This window comes from Malurus melanocephalus, unplaced genomic scaffold (genome assembly GCF_030028575.1).
Source record: "Malurus melanocephalus ecotype Western Australia unplaced genomic scaffold, MMel_1.1 scaffold_264, whole genome shotgun sequence".
Lineage (NCBI taxonomy): Eukaryota > Metazoa > Chordata > Aves > Passeriformes > Maluridae > Malurus > Malurus melanocephalus.
Window position 1 is genome coordinate 932,635 of NW_026623496.1, and position 24,525 is coordinate 957,159.

The following is a 24,525-nucleotide window of genomic DNA, read 5'->3' on the forward strand; positions in this document are numbered from 1 at the left end:
TTTTTTTGTCCCTTTTTTTTTTTGCCAGTTTACACTGATCTGAAGAACATAACATTACCATCAGAGGTGGCAATTTTTTTGTAATCCTCTGATAATGTTTTCTGCATTCTACAGGTTTCAGAGAAACGTTTCTTACTGAGAGCTTTATAGCAGCTATGGAATCTAAATTATATCAGGCTAGTATAAAAAAATAAACACTTAGAAACTGTGTAGCATGCCATAAAAGGTTTTCAAAATACTCTAAGAATTCAGTAGCCCTATTAAATTAACTTGAGGCGGTTTTTTTTCAATCCCTATAGAAAATAGGGTTCTCTAACAGGACAGGATTTGGTGCTGTTAAATAGAGGTAGAGAGGCACAGTTACACTTGCATTAGGTCACCAAAAACAGTAATTTATGATCTATTGTAAAAAGACCACACACCCACACCACAATCTCCCAACAATAGGATATTTTTGTTTTAAAAGAAGCCAATGTCCAGAATAGGTAGTGCTTAGGACAAAGGCAACTAAGTTATTCCTGTCTGCAAGTTTTCAGCAATRCTACATTTGCTCACAGCTTTCCTGGCTCCACTCTTCACTCGCTGTCTTTCGGTTTCACAGGCACTAAAAATAACTATCATCTGAAGAACAACCTCCTTTCAAGAAAACAAACAACAATCCAAACATAAATTCAACACAAACGTTATTTCCTTCTGATGTTTTTGACGTGATTTCAAGTTCTTCATGAAAACAACGTATGGGTGGAGTACCATGGGGTCTGGAAAGGCCAGCTATGACCTCACTTACAACTCTTGTTAAAGCAGGAGAAGGGTCAGTGCCTTTTCCACAGTTAAGTGTTTATGATCTGTGAGGCTCTTAGGYTCTTAATGGTGTGTTACTTCCCAGAATTTTTTGTTTGGCTGGAATTTTTTAAGGAAATGCCACTATATGTTACTGTATGAGAGACACGGGGTGAATACAGAAATTTTTTCACCCTGTTTATTTATCAATCATAATTATTACATAATAATTATAGAAAACCATGGAAATCTGCAGTTACAGGTACATAGCCTCTGCCTGCATCTCTTGTATTTGATATGCTTGTAAGAAGGTCTAGAGCATCTCTACTCCACAAATGTGAGAAAAGATGACTTACCTTCCAAGCAGGGATGCTGTAAAGATCCTTAAAATACCTTAAAAATTTAGAGAAACTGAAATAACATGGTAAAGGGGATCATACAGTTGAAATAAACTGGTATGAATATGTTTGTTTCTTGTCAGCAGAGCTCTACTTCCTAAAAAGGAATAAAAGGATGTTTTCAACTGGTTTTAACACTTACTTTAATCATATCACAGCACTTCTACATTTGCTGTGTTCAGGCTTTGCCAATCAGATAATTATCTATACATTCCATTGGGGACTATTCTTTTATATTTGGGATGCAGTAAACATTTTTGRTTTAGATAATTTGATCAACTGATCTTGAAATATCTGTGTCTACTGCTTTGCTATGTTTACATTTGTGTTTATACACATAGATTTACACATGATTTGTTAGACYAAATCTCCAACTTTGCACTGCTAAAGAGGTAGAATCCAGACAGAAGTGGCCACCTGGAGCCCAAGATTTGTTAAATGCCCAAGGGCACAGTATTCATATTAAAAGTCATATCATAAGCAAATTTCAATATTCAAGATGCTCTGAAACCTAATTAGCAGAGGGTAATCAAGCWAAGCAATCTCTTCCTGACTCCCATCCATACAAACTCCTGCCAACAAGCAGGAGTGCATGAAGCCCCTAAAACATGAAGTGATTCTTTCAAATCCTTTCTCCTACACTATGGTTACATTTTTTGTGCAGTCCCATAAGCCTCATATTGAGAGGTGCTGCCTTTGAACAGAGAAGGTACAGTTATTTCTGTAAGTTTACTATGTTAGGCAATCTYGACTTGCAAACTACTTATCTGAGGAGGTAACAGGAACTTATGCATTCAGACAACTTCCTCTTTTATGTCCTCATGTGTTCCCTTTTTCACCTACACACACACAGACACASAGTTCAATGTAAAATTAATCAATGTGATAATATTTGCAAATGGACAAGAGATTCCCTGTGCCCTTTTCTATTCCACCTCTCACTTTTATGGAGTCACATGAGGCACACCATCACTCAGGGCTGGATTCTTAAAAAATGTAGGTGATCAAGACAGAGTCTGCTGGCATCAGAATTATGATTTCTTTCAGTTTAGGCCACAGTCTTATCTGGTGCATCTTGTGCTAGGCTCTCCAGAAGTGTCTGTTTCAATCTTAGTTCCCCATCAAGGACAATGCACTGGCCTCAAGGCCTGCATTTTTTCTTTAAAGCAAGAAAGAGGCTTATGCTAGCATAAAGACTAATTTCAATCTGTATTAGAGTCTCAGCTACAGAATACATTCTCTTAATTTGGATGCTAAAATGGGTGAAAAAAGGGAAACTAGAGAAATTCRATTATTAGATTATACATTTTATCACTACCCAACAATGTAATCTGATTTTCTCTTTATTGGTTACAGTCAGTCCTCACCGTGACTACAGAGACCCAGTGAACTTCAAAATGTTAAGCTTCATTTGCCATAGTGACTTTCTAGCACTATATTTATCTGTCTTATTCTGAAGGATTTTTTTTTCCTTTGGTTGTGCTTTTTCCTGTACGTGGGAAAGGAGACAATTTTCCCTGCAAATAAAGCAGTCTTAAAAGGGCAAATCTGCCAAAGCAGCTTATGTCCAGCATTGTTGGCAATTAGCCATCAATTCTGTCCAGTCACTGGCAAAAACAAAAAAAAAAAGATTTCTGGAGAACAGATGATCAGCATCCTGTAGCACTGATTTGAGACAGAGTGAAAGAGGTCACAAAAATGCAGCATATGGTTTCATGACAAGCTATTGAGCTGTATCTTTATTTCTCAGCAGCTCCAGTTAAATATTTCTGTGCCAGGATATAAATCTGGATGGCAATGCCTATAAATCTAGAGGATAATGCCTATCAATAAATCTGAACCAATAACCACTGCACATTCTTAATTATATGCAAATCAGCTATTAACAGGCTTYTAATTCTTTCTGGTTCTGCAGCAAAAATGGGGAAAAGTTTGAAATACAGATAATGCTAATATAAATTGTTCTCATCTAAGGCAATTATTAGTGAAAGATGTAATTAAATTGGAAGTTCTTASAGTGTAAAGGAATCCAAACAACAGATTTTAGTAACAGAGGCCAGAGAAAARCAGAGGGTAACAACTGACTAGTAAGAAACTACTCTAATTACATGGGCTCAGGGCTTTAAATTATTTGGAAACTGAAGTAATCACCTACAAAATGAGATCCATTTATCAGGAAGAGGGAAGAAATAGAGGCAGTTCTTTATAACAGACTAATAAWGTTGCCAGGGCAAGTGCAAGAGAATGCTGCAGGATCAGGGAAGCACAGCTCAGCATCCACCCGTCACCCAGTAATTAGCAAACAGCCAAATCCTGATAGGGAGCAAGCAAGTAGTGCACACATTTTGATTGTGTTCTGAACTAAAATTACTAATTCAGATGAAAGACATCTCTTTTTTGCATGTAAGGATTTTGAAACACACTCTTRGATGTTAATTGAGACTGAGACAGCTCACAAACAATAACAGAGTTGAAACTCTTGCCATGGTAATTTTTATKCTCAGAGATGTAAAGCAGCTTCTCTCCCTTTTTGCTTCTCAAGGCAATGTTATTGCTCTTCTCAACACCCAATTTTCTTTCCTCGGTAATTTTTTAATAGTGTTTCTTAGAGCATTTCTACCTATCAGAGGCCTATATGGGTTCCTTTCACTTTCATTTCTATGTGTATTCTATGTGCTATCTTGTTCTGTTTCCTTGAGAGCAGATTATTCAAAGCTTTCTAGCTAAATTTTAATTACAAGTTTATCTTGCTCATAGATGCAAAGAAAGCATTACAAGATTTTGCTCTGTGTGAGTGTGAAATGAGGTTTTTCACTTTAAGGTTGTTTAATCTTCCACTCAGCTGTGATTTCTGTGCTTTACAAAGAAGTAAACAACAACAAGCAGCCGAATGTTGAGAATTTTGATCAATCAACTCCAGTATTTTCCTTTCCTACAAAGAAAATTCAGTGCACATTTTCATGTAAGTCTGTTTATATCTTTTTCTTTTTTTGCATTTCCTGTGACATTACTGTAATGCAGCTTGATACTTTTAAACTTAGTCATAAGCTTGTGAGAATAATCTGATCACTTTACCACTGTCACTAATGCTATATTAATTAAAGATGTCACTGAATATCGATTCCAGGTTTGGCCTTATTCAAAATACATATCTGCAGGCAATTAGCATTTCAGCTGGAGAACACTCATTCTATTACCATGCCTGTTGTCTGAAATAGCTGCACCTTTGCATTTCTGAGGTTTGGCATTTTAACTATGGCAAGAGTATTTTTTTTTAAAGTAGYGCAGCCTGTGAAATTTTCAGGTTTGGTCACTAACATACTAATGTAGAAAACAGTGTAGAAAACATTAAGAAAATATACTGGTGAAACTTACAGTGTGTCTTTTCAAAAATGTTTCTGAATATGTAAGTCATAGTKGTTAAGCCAAATGTTTAGGTACTTCTTACTCCTGATAACACAGCTCCCACTATTTCAGCCCTTCAACAGGAACAACCAGCTATTAATAATAAACAGAAATAACTTCTTGTARCTACCAGTAGGTACATGTGGAGCTGATTTCTTTTGGTAGATAGATGTGCACCTGATTTGTAGAACCATGCTGGTACTTAAATCAGGTCAGTAGTTCTGGCAACTGATTTATTCTTCCTGACTGCAGTAAGGCCACATTGCATCCCACACTTCCAGAGCAGTTTGTGACAATGAGACCCTTCTCTGTTTCACTCCCAACCCAGAGAGTGGCGCTATCTTTACCTCCCTCACAGGTCAAAATGTGCTACTTCACTAGACATTTCCATACCTGTTTCTGAWGCCAYCAAAGAACAAACCAAACCWAACAACCAACCCCAAAAACYCCAACAGAAAAACACCTTGGCTAGTTAACAATTAGCATGATGGCATATCATTATTTAATCTCATTCATAAATGGATATAACTTCCTATTCAGAACTGATGGCTTCTTATTCATAAATACAAAGCGTATTTATTTTTTTTTTTTGCGCAGACACAAGTGTCCCCAGGGAACACAGGATTTAAATGTGCCCAAGATCTCAAATACAAATACACAGAAACAGTAAGCCTGAACTATTAGTCTCTTAGAAACCAGATGTAAACACAACAATTAACTGTTCATGATTCCTTTCATTTATTCAAATCACTTCTGGCAGCTGATCACACCYCCAGCTCTCTTACCAACCACACAAATGGAAAGGCAGCCTCAGGATTATGAAAGAAGAAGAATTATGCAACAAGGCTATGCAGAAGCTCACCAAAGTGACCAAACAAAAGGCCATTCTAGAAAGCAAGACCAAGAAAGCAGATTATACAACTAAACTCCTTTCCACGATACATTGCAATGCAGAAGCAGCAGATTTTCTGCTCCTGAGAGAGTCAGTCAGACAGGAAAAAAATCTAAATTATGTCAAGTCTCTTTGGGAAGTAGAAAGCAAAGTATTCACAGCAAGATTTAAGACTTTTTATTCAAKAAAGATACAATTTGAATGAAAAAGTAGCAATCAATACAAATTCAATATAGCTATAGKTTTTTGATAGGATGAAAAYGTATTTTAGAAACATAAACAAAGTRGTCACATGGCTTCACWTTTATTTAATGGGCATGACACTAAAAAACAAAATTAGTAGTTCCAGGATAGCCCACTGACTTTAGCTCACAACTGCAGATAAATATGAATTTAGGTTTAGAAATACTAACTAYGTTTAGGGTACTAAATACATTTGTAAATAATACATTCATAATTTCTTAATGTTAACTAGAATCTTGATGCAATCTCATTGAAGATTTTAAACCCACTTTATTTGTTTGTTCATAGATTGGATTATAAAGTACTCAAGTCTTTGAAGCTGAATAAAGCATCCATGAAGGCATTTAAAAAATGCACATCATGCCTTTTTATCGCTATCTCCAGGTGCCCAAATGCCTTTTCAAATCTTATTCTTCCTGCAATGCACAACTTCAGTAATGCAAAGCAGCCAGAAATCCAGGTTAATTAGACTTATGTCCTGTCCAATGAGTCTCAAACCGAAGTGTTTTATTACTTCAAGTCACATCTGCTAACAAAACTTTATGCCTGGAGACCTCTGATACCAAAGTGGCTTGATGGCATTTTCTGTTTTCACTGGTTTGTGATTGATCATTGAACAGTTCCACTCTGTTTCTCCCATACACAAACTTGACTTTTGGTTGATTTAAGAATTGCCTCACCACCACAGTCTGAGCTTCTGTGACAATATACTGCAATGGGRGGAAAATGCCAGCTGGGCTACAAATTTGAGTGGAGTCCATTACCAGCATTTATCTCCTTATTTGGATGGGAGCTCAAGCTTTGTGACCTCCATTAAAAGGTACTTCTTGTCCTCATTGTAACAAGGCACATCAGGTTCACCTGTGAGTGAATGGAATAAGAATGTCCAGGCTGCAAAACAGCACTCACCTCCCAGCAGGGAATGACTGGGCTGGTACAACTGGCTCATAACTGTCCTGCCATTTGATGTTTCTGGATTATCCAATGGATCTAAAAAGGCTTTTTTTGGTTTTTTTTTTGTTTGTTTGTTTTTGGGTTTTTTTTTTGTTTTTTTTTTTCAGAAGTCAACTAATGTTTGTTTGTTTTTGGGTTTTTTTTTTGTTTTTTTTTTTCAGAAGTCAACTAAAAGAGAAAATTTGTCTGTATTATTTGTCTTGTATAAGCCAGCATGAGCTTGCAGACACAGAACTGGGAATAGCTACACTACATGGACTTAAAAAAGCCTAGGGATGTCTTGGCAAATGAGACAATAAAATAGAAACCCTGGCCAAAACAAACAGAATAAAGAGATAGGTCTTTACATAGKCTCAGCTGTCATAATAATTTACTTAAATTTCCTTGGGAGAATGAAAGCACAGTCCAAAAGTAAGTTTACTACAAATAACCATAATTTCTTATAAAATACAAATCTGAGGACTACAARCTCCATTCCTAAGTAGGATTTTTTGATCCTTTTTTTTTTTAATATCTAAGTCACTGTAAGCAAGTAGATATTCTACTTTGCTACACTAGTTTGGCCTCAAATCATTTTGAATATGGTGCTCTTGCATGCAAAGTTTTCTYCCCCCTCCAAGACCGGAAAGCTAACAGTAATACTCTTCATGYACAAGTGCTGTTGTAGTTCATTCCATTCACCTTATGGAAAGAAGATTTTTTCCCCTGTTTTAATGAGCTTAAGATAAAGTCTTTACAGAACAGCTGCTGCATTGACAAGGTCTGGGGCTTTCTCGCAATAGCACCTTAAGTAAAGACTTACAGGAAGTCCACACTGTACAGTGAGGAAGCTGTGCCTGTCCMGGTACATCRATGGTGACTCCCAGGAAAGCTGRGGGAGGCAGGACAGGCTATGCAGTCACGACAAGATACATGAGCTGGCCTTGAGAGTGAGGTGCACAAAGCTTGGGAACCATCTATTCCATTTGTACAAGCCTTTGGCATCTCTGTAAGGGGATGATGAATTTTCACAGAATTAYACTGGCACAGCTAAAGAAGCTCAGTGATTTGGATAAACTAAATCACAGCTCTCCTTCTGCAGCAATGGCTATGTGGATACAAGATGCTATTAAATGTTCTAGATGTATCTCTTGTCTGGGTGAATACAAGGGTCTTTAGCTTGGAGATTTACAGGTTTTGCAGGGCTGTGTCGCACGCCTAACAGTGTTACAAAGAGATTACATACATTCTCCATAGTCACTWAAACCAATGTACATCAGCGAGGCCATAATCCTCTTAAAAGTATAAAAGGCTATGTAACGAATACTGAAAAGTAATTACATAAAATCTAGTGAAATTACAGTAAAAGAATCTTCACAGATGACATCTCTTAATATGTTAGTGTTTATGCTCCATGTAATGAAGCTCCAAAGAGTATGTCACAATGCTCTCTGTTAACAGTGATGACTCCTCAGCAGGGAAAGCATGAAAGGCAGATAAACCAGCAAGAGAGGGGAGAGCAGCTTAAGATATGAACTCTTGGGCCCCAGGCAAGCTGTGCTGGGGCTGAGCTGGAGTCCAAGAAGTGTCCTCAGTGTGTGGTAACTCAGCGTTACTCCTCCCTACATGCATACCTGAAGGCTGCTTATCCTGAAACATCAGGCTGCTTTTCTGCTAGCTCCCTAACTGTTCTGATACTGAATTAAAACAATCACTGAGAACCTCAAACMACCAGAACCTCTTTCAATGTACAGGATGGAGGCTAGTTTTTAATGTCGGCCCCAGTTTCTTTACACCCCTTATGCAAAGAACATCATACAGAGAGCAGCCCCAATTTAAGAAATGAGAATAATGAAACTTACACCCCCAAATACTGGCAATCAGAATTAGAACTGAAAAAATAGCTGTGCTATTAAGCAGTCAGTTATACCTTCTTGTAAAAGGTAATAATAAATTTCAAACATCTCTTTTAGTTTACCATGGAGACATAAATTCCAAAGAGCAAGAGAGGGGGGTTTTGGTGGGTTGTCTTTCTCTCTTTTTCTCTCTTTCTCTCTTGCTTTCTTTCTTTATAAATAGACTATTGGATTCTTAATAAGTCATTGACACTTCCCTCATAAAGGTCTTTCTCATCTTGGATGAAAGACAGAACAAGTAGCCTGTTTTCTTGCACCCAGTAATAGACAATTCACTTGGATACATACAACCGCCAACCAAAAAACCTCAGTGCGACTCTAAAATTAGAACTCAGTGATATGACTCACAAGGAGAAGCTTTGTGACAGAAACAAGGATATTTTTAAGCAAATGAAGTCTAAATGCAAAACAAAAATGGCATTCTATAAAAAAGTCTGTGGAATAAATTGYTAATAATTGTTAGGTGTTATTTTTCATCTGTGTGTTTTTTCTGCCTACAAGCATATTCTCTGAAGTATATTAGCATCCTGATAAATAAAGATGGTGAAGCTTCTGAGTTCTACAAATGGGTAAAACATGATTACAGCAAAACTGTAAAAAAAATGAGAATTTTCTCATTTAAATGTTTTGCCTTTATGCTACAGAAGTCTCTACATCAGTATAAAAGCATCCTCAGCATTAGTTCTTCTACAAAACTATTTTAATCCCTATTAATTAGTAACAGGGGACAAGAGGCATGTCCTCCTGYATTTTTCAGTTCTTCTACTATCAARAACAACAGATRTGGCATTCMAAAAGGGAGTGTTATTTATAATKATGACAATGAGCTATGTTYAAWTTYAATAACACACTAAAATATATTCTAGGAAGGTAYTACAGCACAGCTCTGAGGAGATGAAGTTTAATTTTTATGGCCTGCAATATACAGAATAGTGATAGGAAATCACAAAACACACAATTGACAGATTATCTAACCTGCATAAAAAATGAAGTCAGCAAAACTATTTTAAAGATATTCTGCTCCCTGATACCCCCAACCCAAAGCYATCACTAAAATAACTGTCTAGCAGTCTGTCAGAATAGAGCGGGCCCTCTCAAAAATAATCACTGCAGTATTTTCCTTCTCAAAATCTTTATCTTCACTAAATCATCAAAATTGACACATAATTGTCCCTCTTTAAACTTCTTGAAATATCTCTCTTTTCACACCAGTAGCAAATATGGCAGATGTTATTTTAAGACAAAATCTTAACTGAAAACGGTTTCTGAGCCTCAGATAACACTTTATCACAACCAGAATTAAACAGCTGCAGTGTGGATGCCTACATACAGACTTGTCAAACCATAGTGAGCAGCATGGAGCTGCTGAGGATGGGTTCATGTAAAACACAACTTGCCTGACATGTTCTGGATACCCACTATATTTAAGACGCAGCATTTTTAACCACTGTCTATAAAAATGTCCAAGGAAGGTTTTCCACTTGCATTTTGCCTCCTACATTTTGTATAATGAATCTTGTCAGTGTTTTAATAGTAGCATATGAGAAGAATTTCAGTTTTTGAACTGTGTTTCTTCACATCCAAACAAAACCAGTCTCAGTGTCAGACACTATCATATCAGCCATTTTCTGCCCTAAATATATACTTTATCCCAGATAAAAATTGGAAAAAATATGTTGTTTTTTTTTTTCCTCATAAAGCAACTCAAATGCAAATATATACTTGCRATTTATATAATCTGTGTGATTTTTAGTGCTTTGTATTCTGGTTGACCAACCAAGTGGAAAGAGAAGCATAGATTAGTTTACCAACCTGTGGAAACTATACTGTGATTACCAACATGAAAGCAAGAAAATAAGTAGGGATATGTTGATTTACATTGCTAATTTCATGGTCAAAAGCAGTAGAAAAAGTGTAAGCAATGAGGTGGCAATATTAACTTCAGAAATTTTTCTAAAGACTTATTTTAAATCACTAACTTAGAATTTGTTACTGATGAAAAATCATATAAAAATAAAAACATAGGACCATGCCTCACTAAAATACATTCTGCATTTGACATACTGCCCCAAGACTGTGTTCTCATTGAAAAGAATACAAAGTGAAAGCTAACTGCAGTTAAAAAAAAAAGGCAACGTATGTTTTTTTCCACTGAGATACTTACTGCACCATATGTCAAAACAGTCTAACTATATGACAAAACATTSTAATACAACATGATACCTAAATTCAGTTCATGCTTTAGTTATTTGTGCTGTTGGTGAACTGTTTTGATAATATCCTTCCTCACATGTTTTTGCAATATCTACAGGTAGTTTAGAACTTCTCTTTATCAATAATACATCAGATTATTACCATCACATACTTGGGTCAGAAAGAACCWACACTGGATTAGCATTGGACTTGTTTGCCTAAGCATAAATCAAAACTAACTACTTCTAAAAATGGTGATTTTACAGCATTTAGTAACTGTAGTAACTTAGTAACATTCCTTATCAAATATTAACTAATATTTAACTTAAATATCTCCAGTTACAGACTATTTTTTCACAAATTTTTGCTGCAGTAAATGAAAACACTTGATCTCTTTAATCTGTGTTTTTACCCTTTAATGAGCTTCTTTTCAGCTATGATGGCATTTTTTTCCCAGCTGTCCTAACCTTCACACATAAACCTTGTATTTCAGCATTTTCTGAAACAGTATTAACTTAAATTTTCTCACACTTGAAAAATAATGGAAAAAAAAAAATCGAAATGCTGCTTGACTTCATCTTGTTAAGTAACATGTGGGCTATWCTCAATTCATCATTTAGATTTATTTAACCTTTAGATTATCCAGTCTACACTGGTCAACAGAGTTAAAAGTATTTAATTTCCCTTAACACACTGCCAGTGAGTAATGAATTGCCTTAGATACAAGATTTTCTCAGCTGATAGACTAATAACTTACATTGGCATCTTCAGTAATTCAAGAAAGATGCAGGAATCAAACTGGGACATTTTAAATGATGAAAAGTGAAGGAAAGGCATCAGCAGGACTACAGGAATCAGTATACTCAAACAAACTGGACAGAAGGAAACCTTGACCAGAGCAGTGTCTGTAATATGAGGATAAAACTCAATTGTGAGAAGATGTGCATCATGCCCTTTCTGATCAAGCACACCTTTTCAATTTTGCTGACCTTTATAAATGAGATTTTGCACTTTGGTTTTGCTGACAATACAATGGTAAATGRCACTGAAAGGGGAGACACTGCCTTTTTCCCAAGAAAAAGACTCTCCCTCACTTAGTCCCTACAAACCAATTCTCAGCTGGCTCAGATCTAAGGTAAGAAGAGGAAGAGTACTGGTGAAAACAAAGTTTGGAACGTACATGCAGAGAAACAAGATATTTTCAGTAGCAGGTATCTGGTAAATMACCTTAGCTTAATATTAAACTGTGGCTCTTGGCACTGTTCACTTAGGAAAACAAAGGAAAACACCAACAAAGGTACACATTAACGAAGTGCCTAGGAGATAAACAGAAAAAAAAAATACTGTTTAGTTAATGGCTATTGGTAAGGAAAATAAATGTTAGGATGTAAAAGGAAGGAAAAGAAGAGCCAAAACTTCAGGGGGAGAGGACGGGGGAAAGAAAGGAAGGAAGGACAATCCAGAAGAAAAACCAACCCGTGACATTCTGTAAATAGTGCTAATGTAAGGAAGGCATAAAACTACAGATGATAGCCAGTTGTAGGTAATTTTACATAAAATAAGGCCTGGTTTGAAGCTAATCTGACTTGCCTGTATTGAAGCTTTACAGGAGAGTGTAAGTGTCACTTGGACAATGTCTCCAGCACAGCAGGTCTTCATGCATGATCATGTTGATTGCTTTCCCACCTTAGCTTTTCCTACATCGTGAAGTGTCTCTACAGTGAGTTTACAAAACCCAAAAATACCCACAATCCAAAGTGAGTTTACAAATCTAATAAAAATAATGRTGCAATCCAGAACAAATGGAAGATCAAAAAGTATTTTTTATGCTTCCATATAATTTGTAGAGGTTCTTTTCAAAACAACAGTTATTGTCTTGTAACCTTATATTGTTTAAATTGTTGCACTTTGTGCACTCTAGAAGTGGTTTTATTGCAAGGGTTTAAAATAGGTAACAGTCTCAAAATGCCAGTTTTACCACAGCAACCTAATTTATGTGGCATATATGTTTAGATTGTAGGGCAGACTGAATTTTTGGTGATCCACTACAGAAAAGGAAAAAAGTGTCCTGTTTGACTAAAAGGAGCACCCAGTAACAAATACAATTACACTCAGAAAACTGTTCATTCAGCACAGACTWCTAAATGAGAAAATGAAAGGAAAAAACATGGAGGGACAGAAAAGTGGGAGTGAGAAAAGCCTGCAGTAATAATGTACTACCATCAGCTACAGTGACTATTCAACATCATCTYACAAGCCAGTAAGAGCAAGTCAGCATACAGAAATCACAAGGTCTTGAGGAATGGGACAAACTGGACATTTCTTTTTTTCCAGTTTTTTTTTTCTTCAGAACAGYATGAGAATGACTGCAGTTTGCCTGTAACAGTGCATACTAATTGAAAAGATTGAATTTCATGATGGCAGAGACTGCAAATTCATAAGAGATTTACAAACTTGCCTTCCAACACTCCGTGCTTTGATATTTGTAGCWATCAAAAATGTTTTAAGAGTCTTCAGCGTACAGTTATAATGCCGTTGAAATTTGCACTTCCTGTAGGCTAAGGAGCAGTGCTTTTCTGCCAAATGGCTTTAATTACCAAAGTAATCCAAAAGAAAATCCCAGGAATTTAACTCGATGGTGTACACCAGTTCTGCTCAGGTTTTATGAATGCTTTTASAATAAGAAAAACTAGGAAGTATAAGGCACTGTACAAAACCTAGAACTAGCAAGGAATAWATTGTGCAAAGGCAATTTTGTGGAAGGATGTCATCTGTTCATACTGTAGTAGCATGAACTTGGGTTCCTCATCCTTAAATTCAGCAATGAAAAAATCAGGTGCTGTCTTATATTCTCTTGTCTCTCTCTGCTGCAATGAGGAGACAGAGGCACCCTAATGAAATTAATTACACCTTGCAGAAACATCTGCCTCAGGTTGCTTTAGCTCCGGTGGCAATCACGACACCTTTCCAGTCCCTGAAAGCCCAACTTGCCTGACCCAGGCAGGACAGACCTGGCAGCCCATGAGCACCAAGCAGGGCAAACACCCTCTGTGCAAGCACGGAGGGAGGGGTAAGCAGCAAGCAGAAACAGTGGAAAGGTGCTACCTGCAGCTAAGGGCATGTGTCTAGAACAGGGGTGAGATAGAGGGCACCTATGACTTCTGAGGATTTATACCCATCTTCCCAATTATGATTAAACTTTCCTCAGAGCCAACTCCCTCCTCTCCATTTAAAGTGGTGAGGCCACTCTTTTCTGCAACCTTTGCCTATTACATATGTTATAAAATTCCCAGAATTAAAATACAGAAATAAGGATTTTTTTTTCTTAAAAGACATACCCTTATTAATTAAAATTCAAGTGACAAGGAATCACACTCCTTCTGGAGAGGCGTGTCTTTCTCCCTTGAGTGCAGACTGAGCTATAATGAATAGCCCTATGTCTCAGCTTTTATTACAGGGATGATTAAGTTGGAGATGGTAAATCTTGTCCTCAGTGCTCACTTCTCTCCTGTGCCCTTCCTGGCCTAAAGGAGTAGATCCTTCACTCTTCTGAGCAGAAAGAGCCATACTGAAACACACCTTTGCCTGTGCCCCATGGGATGAGACAGGCTCTCTGTACACCTGCATACAAACCCAGAGCCCAGCACACTGCACATCTTTATGGCTGTTTGTCCCRAGTGGATTTCTGAGCCAGCAATATGCAATGTTATTAAAAAAAGTCTGTATGTGTACAGAGTGTATTGAAAGGGTCACAATTACCAAAGGTATTTTTATTTAAAAACCCAAACAAACAAACAAAAAAGCAACCAACACAGAATYAACTTTGTTGCTCTCTGGCAGATGTTTGGAGAGCATATATAATTGCATTTAGTAGAAGTACCCAGAGTAGATATTTCAAAACTGGTGTTGAGAATCCCAGTGAAAAGTGGTATTTTTCTGGAATTTCCTACACTCTCCCACCACAAACACTCACTAGAAACCCGTGAGGCAAAAATGAGAACAATGTGGAGGAGGGAACACAGCTTGCTTTACCTCTCTCTCAATGCTGATGAATTTCCAGCTCTGACATCTTGCAGCACCGTCTAAAGAGTATCACACAAGAAGAACTCTCCTGCTTCAGCTTACAGCCTGGTACAAAAACAGGAGTTGTAAAGCACAACTGCTGCTCAGCACTGGCTGAGGAACCCCCAAACCATTCCATTCCTGTTACACCTGGAATGCTGTCAACTGCACTCTCACCTTGAACTGTACAYCTGGCTCTGCACTGATTCTGGGCTGCCATGCAAACACACCAAGAAATATCTCTGTTTCCTATGCCCATCTACTCCTATTTCAGCTGACTATAATTACTGAAAGGTAGAGCAACCTTAATACACAAGGGCTTAGGTAGTCGCAGTGCAGATTGCCTGCTCATCCATAATGCAGAACTAYAGACTAAAAAAAGATTTAGGCTCCAAGCACTCTAGCTTTGGCACAGGTGATTTATTGAAATAGTGCATCTGCAGCAAAACTCAGATCCCATCAATACCAAGCTGAGCTGATTTCATCTGAGAAGCAAGGAATCCAGTTACAGGTATGACTTCAAATTAACATGCAATGCCAGATTTCCACTTATTATATGTCTTATGTCCACGTCTTATAAAATAACTTCAGAATCCCTGTAATTATTTTTGATTAATTTCCAAAAATAAAATAATACAAAAAACATTATAGCAGACTGAACTATGTATCAGATTTCAGCAAAGCCAAATATATAAGAAGGAAGAAAAAGTGTAAAAAATCCCAAAGCACAAATGAAAAGATGASTCATTTTGTCATCAAAACTTTACAGACATTTAGAAAGTTAGCACATAACARTCTGATAATCACTAGTCCCCACATCAGTAAATACCTCCTGTAGCATCCTCTTTATATATTGCTTCCAAGTACCAGCCTGGATACTCCTCCCTGAACACAGCTCAGCTCCCTGATGCTTTCTTTGCAATATGTCTCCATAACCTTTGAGTACCTCTGCCATTTCTCTCCTGCATTTCCTCATATTCCTCAGAAGGTCTCACAGTTCCATAATTATTTCATTTCTTGTTTCAAATCTCCTTTTTTTTTTTCCTGGAATGCCTACTAAGGACATGAGTTCTTCCATATACATAGTATCCTGTGGTACACACACACAGTGTCCAAAGACCCCTGCCTGTTCTGTATGCAAGGCTGCCTCACTGTGCCCTTGCATAGTCTCATTAAATCTGCCTGGAGTGTCTAAATCTAATGTTTAAACCAAAAATCCTCTGAGCATGAAATGTTTCCATACTCTATGTTTGTGGGCACTTTGAACAGCCATTGTCTGAGATTGTGGCCACAGAATTAACAGACATAAAAATAGCATGGGAMCATATAGTAAATGTACAAAAGGCTGAGGAAAATCAAGTAGAACCATTTTAGAATTGATGGAGTGCTGYAGCAGGTCTAAATAGGACAGATCCTGCATCTTTATTTACTCTTCCATTTATCTACTGAGACTACATGGAAATTATTAATGCTAGTTGTAGCTGGTGGCTGGGAAGCTGAGTTCAGATATCCCGAACTGAAAAACAATAAATGGAAGGAAAAGCTACAAGCAGATTAGGCTTCCAGATTCCAGAGGATGCAGAAAGGGGTATCAASGGTTCTGTGCATTTAAGCTTTTGTTTAAGTCAGTGGAAACTGGGCTGCAGAGGAAAGTAAAAGGCCAGGGATTTATGGTCAAGTTCAAAAGTTAATGGGACTGAAACCTACAGTAGCACTGATAATTTGTTTCTAGTCAATATCATAATTTGAACAAAAATCATTCCAAATGCAAGCTTTTAGCAGTTAGGTTATAACCTCTAAAAAAAGACAATAAATTTATTTAGCAATGCTATATTATAAGAACATAAAACCATAAGGAATACTCAGTGAATACTGCAAACATCCTGTGATTTAAAAGGTCATCAACTTGAGGACTAATAATAAACTCATTGAGTTATGAATTCTTCAGTGCTTAACCATATAATAAAGTACTCATTGCTAAATTAATAAATACTTGTTTAGCAATGTAAAAGATCTACCAGTTGACTTGGTARTTGAGAAAAGGATGGATATCATTTCTATTCTCTTTTCTATGGGGAAACTGATGCACTCWTCAGGTAACATGGGAGAAACAACCAAAATCTCATGATCTTCACTTCAGTGAAGTCTCCAATGGAGACAAGCTCATGTCAACTGCTTTTAAACACCWCTGTTAATGCAATGCCAAGGGACTCATATAATCACAGCCCTTTAGATATACGAGAAATACTTTCCAGTAGATAAGTTTAGAAAAGTTACTAAACCTCAGAAATATTGTTCTGACTGTCCAGTATAGCAAAGAATAGGAACCTCCATTTAAAGGGAATGGCAGAGAGCACCAGCACAAGTSAGTCACTTACCTTGAAGCCGCTGCATGACATTGGCAATGTCTCTTGATCTTGTCACTAGTCGGGATGAAGCCATGATCTCTTTGCAGTGAGTCCACCTCCCCTAACAGAATTCTCCCTCCAGTGGAGCTAAGTGAGATGAGGATCTTGGATGGCTTCCTTTTAGCGTTCAACCCTCAGCTGTGGCAGAGCATCCCTGGGGCACTCAGACACCTCCAGTCCAACGCTGGCCCCCATAGGGCCTGGACACCAACCTCAGCAACCTCAGCACCTGAGAAAGAAAGTACCAACGTTTAGAGGAAACTTTTATCAGTTCTGCAAAACTAAGAAGTCTGAGTCTTAATAGCTATCTTAACAGGTAAAGGGTTTATGTTTTGCCCATGGTGTACAGCCCAGTCAGAGACATAATTAATGCTGAAAGCTTGCTTGGCAATCATCAGGCAGAATGAAGCTGCAAAAACAAATCATTAAACACAACTGGCAATGCACCAGACATCGATGCTTTCCTGAGGATGCTCATGGATGTTGTTTTAGAAATAATAATAATGTTACTAAAAGTCACTCTGTAATATTTCTTAGCATTGAGAATATTAAGTGTAAAAGAAAAACAAAACCACTTGTAAAAATCCAAAAACTGTACAACTCTCATTCTATTTCACTATGGTAGGAAGGAGTATGTAACAGAAACCCATCGGTCAGGATAATTCCTAACTCCACTGGACAATGTGGTCTACTCTGAAATATTGAAATTCACATACTTCATTATTGAATAAGGTTGGATTTTTATTCTTTTTTAGGGCATAATGATGCTATATTTTACATCATTTTACATCAAAGGCTACGAACTAGAACTGCTACATGAACATAACACTTTCATATCTATAATACAGTCTATGAGAAAAAAAAGATCTAATTAGATTCTTTAGATAATGCTCTCAATTACATTTTATCTTCTGAAGAACAAGTACAATAAGCAAGTGTATAGACACCAACAGTGATTGGATTCATACCATACACATTGGGTCCATCCCAAATTCAAGAYGGTATGCAGCTGATCAATATCACAAATGTGAGTGGGTCTGTGTGCTGTGCACTTTCCTCTTTCCTTGGCCCCAGGTTCTGTCAGGGAATAGAGTTCTCCACTATCAGACAGACAAGCCTTTAGCTGCACAGCTTCAGGCACAATGAACTGTCCCAAAGGAGCTGTGTCAACATGTAAGGGCAGCCAGAGGAAATTACATTTCAACAGTTCCTTTTCTAACCCTTCAAGCCTTGACTGACCAAAGGTACATCCTGCTTTCCCTCTTACTGCTGTTTTTATTGCATGTTTGCCTTGTATTTTAGACACCTAAATGCTGCTCAGGGCAGCAGCCCCAGCTGSCTTTAACTTAGAGGAGCTGGGGGAAGCACTCTTTTGATGGGCCACAGTGCAGAACAGATTGCAAAATCCCAGTGTCTTTGGGCTGTGTCTTTGGGCTGTGTCTTTGGGCTGTGCTCCTGCATGCCGTGGCCAAAGTGGTTCTAATACCTACTCCAGTCACACTGCTGCTATTTTTACCTATGTCTGCAGTTTACATGACACCTGGATGCTCATATCCCCACTCTCATCACAAACATCTGCTCTCTCCTTCAAGGGCCTCCTCCCCCATCCCCAGCCCTTCCCACATTCTAGGCTTTGCCCCACATGTTTCTTGGAGTGCACAGAGGCTCTGCATATCCATCACAATTTCCCAAGTATGGGAAGGCACCCTGGCAAGAAGGACCTTCAYGCTTGTATCAGTTGGGCATGAGAAGGTGCCACCATCACACCTCTCAGCCACAACACTGGCTGGAGCTGATGGTTCCCCGGTGTTGCTAAATCCCTGCAGAGAGCATCAGCAGCAGCAGCACACCAAATAGCACCTGACTGGCTGGATGGGGAGCAGGAGGAGGTCTTCTGTTGCTTGTGCTCACATATGACAGCTTGGTGAACTTCGCTTCCTCTACAATATTTAAATGAAACATCAGCTTGCCTAACCTCACCCTAACCAGAAATATTTGTAACAGAGTGGGTTAAATGTAGCTTTGTTTCTGCAGCAGTGGCACTGCTAATATTTCTAGCAGTGCTGTAAGTTGGGTACAGCCACTTTTAGCAGCAAGCTGCTAGACTAATTTATAGGCAGGGATAAGGGGTATTAAAAATGCTTCATCTGATTGGGTTTTTGGCTAACAGCAGTAACAATATCAGAACACCAGTTTACTCACACTGTGACAGAGCTGGCGTAAATCAGCTGTACATGAGCAGATTTAGAGGAGCTGTGGAACATGCTGATCCAAGGCCAAGTTAAAAGTGTCTGGGAAAGCGTTATGAAGATGTATGTTCAATACACTCATAGAGCAGGCTGAGTCACTGCAGCGATAAATGGCAGACTTGCAATTAATAATTTATCTAGCTGATATTCAATTATATGCTGCATAAGAAGAATGTGCATTTCTAAATACGGCTCCTCATTCAAAAGCTCCTTTGCAACCAGTGGGAATTAGCTCATTTAAAGATGACACTACAGGTAGGAAGGAAAGATTCTCATGCACCCAGTCACATCCACAGGCAGAAAACCACAGCTCAGAGCACAGCAAAACATCAGCAAAACAGAGGAAACAAAGTTTCAGATATCCTTTTCATCTGTCTTCAGCCAACACCTAAAGTTCCACGGAATAAAAAGTCCTATGTGGATAGTCAGGTATTCAATGTAATGCAGAACAGGAATTTTTCATAACTTCTACAAATACTTAAAGCCGTCAATAAAATATTTTTTTCCTGCTTAAAGATTACAATTTTCAGACTTGTAAGCATTAAAATCTTACTTAAATATTTTGCATAACTGCTACACAAAATAATTTCTAATAAATGAAATTACTTTTTAAGTGTTAGACACAAAGATGTGTCTTCAGATGTGTCTACATTTCTAAAATACAGATTTTTAAAAAAGCGCATGGCTTAAATCTCGTAAGTCTTAAACCTGAAATAAACCTGAAGCTAAACATGAATATGAGCTATTCCCTGTTTTAGTATTCAACAAGTGTTTATTCAATATTATATTTTTTTTGTCTGAATATACATGGATCTAACACATAAGAGTGAAACAGAATGGTTTTGCATTTAAATTAGGAAAATCCTTCAATACACTTGCTGCTTATCTGGATTTAATGGACAAAGTTACACAGACAACATTTTCTTATATTAATATCCCAGTACTCTGGATTTAGATGAAAAGAGGAAACATTAACTTCTTCTCTCATATGAAAGCCATCAGGTTTTATTAAATTGCAGTTTACAATTCTCTGGATTATTTTATTTCTCTCTCCAAATGAGAGAAAGTAAGATTTCTATTATAGGGAAGAGATAAGAAAAACACTACATCAATTTTGGGTTAACTTTTCTGGGTCCCCCATCTAATCCTCTTTTTCTCACTGTGCTCAGGAGTCCTTCAAATTAAAAAGGTTGTATATTTTCCTTATATTGTTAAAACTAGAATACCATTGGCAAAACCAGATTGCAACTTATCTTTTAGTTCTTAGAGTTTGCAAAACACATTAAAGGAAAACAGACCTGCTGCTCAGCAGTGTGGTTCCAGAAAAATAAAGAGACATCTGCTAGGTGCAGACAATGTAGACAATGTGCAGCAATGGCTGAAGATAAACCTGACCAAAAAGGGATAAGCAATTCTCTGACTGCACTTCATGCTGGCACAAATTTCAGATTCCAGATGACCCCACCAGTGCTTCCTTCCAACTTTAAACACTCTGTGATTCCCARTACACCAGGCTCTTGTCACATATAGAAGCCAGGAGAAGAAGCTACTCATGTGAAAGCACGGTTGCACCTGAAAATACAATTTTAGACTTCTATAAACTCTCACTATAGCACCAGAACAGATAAAGAAACACCAGATAAACAAGGATAAACACAAATAATAACAAAGATACTGAGAGCAAGAAATAGATGGTCAGGCAATGAAAGGACTGTTTCTGATCTAAAACGTTTCAAAAAGAGATATTTGAGAGGACAATAAACAGAGTAATAAAATCAAAGGACTCCTGCAGCTAGAAGACACTTACAAATCAAATGTTACACAGATATAAGAAATACAGTGGAATAACTAAAATAGCTATAGCACAAGAACTGAACAGAATCTCAGGARCAACAGAAACAGGGTCAAGTGCTGGGGAGCCATTGTATATTAACAAAGAGGCAGGCTTGCCTGGTAAGCAACACTTATACAGAACTGATCAAGGAAAAAAAAATCCAGGAAAAACATTTTCAAGCATAGTTTACTGCTGTAGTGCTAGAAGTCCACTTTAATCCACAGATTCCATTTCTGAAACATAAGAGATCCTGGAAATGCTGCCAGGTTGATAGATGCTACTGGAACAGATGCAATTCTATGAGACAGCAGTGAGCCTCCTGCCAGTCAGGAATCAATGACTCACATAAAGATAGGAACCAGAATTTTCTGGAGGTCATAACTGCATTTTTAAACAGCAAATAGCCAGAAAACCAGCTGTTTTAGTTTGGGTGGTAGTTGTTAGTGGGAAGAAAATGCTAAACAACAGAAATTAGCTTTTACTAAGGAAGTGATTGATGTTGTCCAAAATATTACAAGAATAATCCAAAGCATATAAGCAGGTCAGGGGATGAYCTAAGAACACAGTGTTTAAAAAATAAACAAAAGGGAAGTCAGCAGGAAAGTGAAKTAGACTGAAAAGCACAGTGCCTCCCCTGTGAAGCAAGCTGGGGTTTTCTTTAAATCCAAAGTCTAGCAGCTGTACACCTGTTCAGGGCAGAATAAAATTGTTCCAGATGTAATTGGAAAAGCCATCGCTCAGAAATAAGTGGGCAGAAACAGAGTATGAGAWGAGCACTGCCATAGTGTGTGCTGTCTACAGAGATGGAGACTAGCTGAGAGACCATCTGAGAAATAAAGACAGCAAGCAAATTATTTTTAGCCAGATAAGTAAAAAGAAAATAGAAAATAAGATCAAGAGGAGTTTAATTTGCCTCAATTAATATTACACTGATTTTTTTTCACTGAAGACATTTCTGATAGACAAAGTCATGACAAAAAATGGAAGCAGCACCCTCTTAAATAAACTCGAAGTTAAAAGTGGGAAAGCTCAATAAAATTCATCTCAGGATATTGATAACTGATAGATAATTAATTGAGAATCCATTTCTAAATTTATTTGAACAAATCTGTCAAGTTGCACTTAATGCCCATTGGATATATAAAATTTGGAACTAGGATGATGCAGTGGGGTAGAGAGATCCAGCACGGTTTTCATACTTTCCTCAAAGAAAATGCAGCATCTCCTCACTGATCTTCCAAAATCCAGGCCAAGAGAGGASTCCCTTTGGTAATTGTTTCTGACAGCTGAACTGCAAGTCTGCACTTGTTCACTTAAACCCAATGCAGCAGAAGTCAGTGGATAYTGGAACTTTCCCAAAGGCAATGGCATGTAGCTGTGCACCACATAAGATCATGGAAAATGCAATTTTGGCTCTGAAAGGTGTTTTTGATGATTGAATCCCGACATTGTCACTCCATGCTTCCTTTCTCTMCTGACAAAAAATGCATTGAAACAGGAACACTGAAACACAATGTTCTTTCTCACTGACCATCCAACCACACAGTGACTTAATGTGCAGTRACTACCTGGAGGAATTGAAATTTGTTTTTCTTGGGGAGTGTGGGGAAGCAGAGAGAGACATTTGGAACCTTTCTGGAACTCCAGATGAATTTGGTTCATGTAGGTAATCTTAGGCATATTTTGGGGTTGAACAAAAGTTTTTCATTCTGCAGAAGTCTGAATTATGAATTATGCAACAGCAATTCATAATTTGAAAGTTCAAGGTAATTTTCACATCTGAAATTTAAATCTGTGGCATATATGGCACACAATCTTCTGTGTTTTACCTACCACTGTACTACAGTATTTAAAAATTATTTGTAGGACTTTAGTCATACACATGCCCTATGTATGTATTTAAATTTCACCAAGAGAGCATTTTATTGTCTTTTTATGAGTTTTTTGGTAAGATGGGCAAAAATCCAGTAGTGTGGTTTTTGCCTTAAAAGCAGTAATTCTATTTGAATAGAAAATGCAAGCTGTTCTAGGAGAAAATAAAAGGCAGAGACTGGGAAWTTTTTAGAAAAATTGGCAGAACATACATTTTTTAGATACATTCAAAGAAAGGTCACTCAGACTTAATGATACAAAAGTTAAAGACAGCATAAACTGCAGTTTAGTAATCCTGTTACTGAAATTGTGCAGGAGTATATTACAGTTATATGGTTGTTGGTAGTAGCAGGAGACTGGGATCAGTAGCTCATTACCTTCTACAAACACAGGATATAATCCTTGCCTAAAAGAGCTTACTATCTGCGCAGACAAAGACAGGCCAAGATTAAGATCAGAGGTCACAATATACAACAAATAGGACAGAGTGAAGTTCACCTCCGATGTGTAAGCTGGGTAATGGCAGGAGAATCATTCTGATTTTTCTGATTTAATGCTGATATGGCRACTAGGAGTTCTGTGGCATAATATGACCTATAGCAGAAGACAATTGCAGAGGTACATCTGTGGGAGGGGAAAAGAAAAAGGCCACTGAAATAGAAAACACTGAAGCATCTCAGGAAAGGGTGGGTCAAACCAAGTCTGAGATAAGCAATTCCAGTTCCTTGGTATTCCCACACATCTCCCAAGTGAAAAACTTAGGTTAAGTTTTACACAAGCAAGTGGCAGACAACTGCAATATGAATGCAAAAGCAGAAACCCCTCTGTTTTCCCCACTAAACAGTGTTTTTGGGTGAAACAAAGGCAAAAGCCTATTCACTTCAGACATTCACCACTGCTGTTAGTTTTGTGACCTCTAGAAAGACATAAGAACTCTAAAGTTTGGTCACTAGCCATGGTAACGAGTAAGTACGGAAACAATTGTTTATGTTTGATGTATGTACTTTCTCAATAACTACTGCCACTAGCTGATAAGAAAAAAATTGAGCCACAACTAACTTCSTCTAACAAAGCATAACCAAGGTGGGTTAATGCAGTGTCTCCAAAGGATGAAAGTACATATATTCCTCTGGGACTGAAGCTCTCTAGTAGACCCCAGCAATCGATCTCATTGTGCTGACCTTGGAAGATTCATGCCTTGTTCAATGCCTCATCCAGCAAGGTCCTCCTCATTGCCAGGAACTCTTACCCTCTCCCCAGATTTAAATAATAACAGAGTGCAGTTCCCCCTCCCCTGTGTGCTTCTGCTCTCCCTGACCAAGTATCAAAGCGTTACTTTC

At 37.7% G+C, this 24,525-nt stretch overlaps 1 protein-coding gene across 1 annotated transcript in view; it reads right to left on the bottom strand.

Annotated features, from left to right (window-relative positions):
• The window catches only part of LOC130579259 (nesprin-1-like), a 104,177-nt gene extending 86,913 nt beyond the window's left edge, over positions 1-17,264 (bottom strand). Inside the window, exon 1 of the mRNA XM_057375912.1 lies at positions 17,201-17,264. Coding sequence (XP_057231895.1) covers positions 17,201-17,264 — 64 coding nt within the window. The remainder of the gene's footprint in view (positions 1-17,200) is intronic.
• Between the last annotated feature and the right edge of the window lie 7,261 nt (positions 17,265-24,525).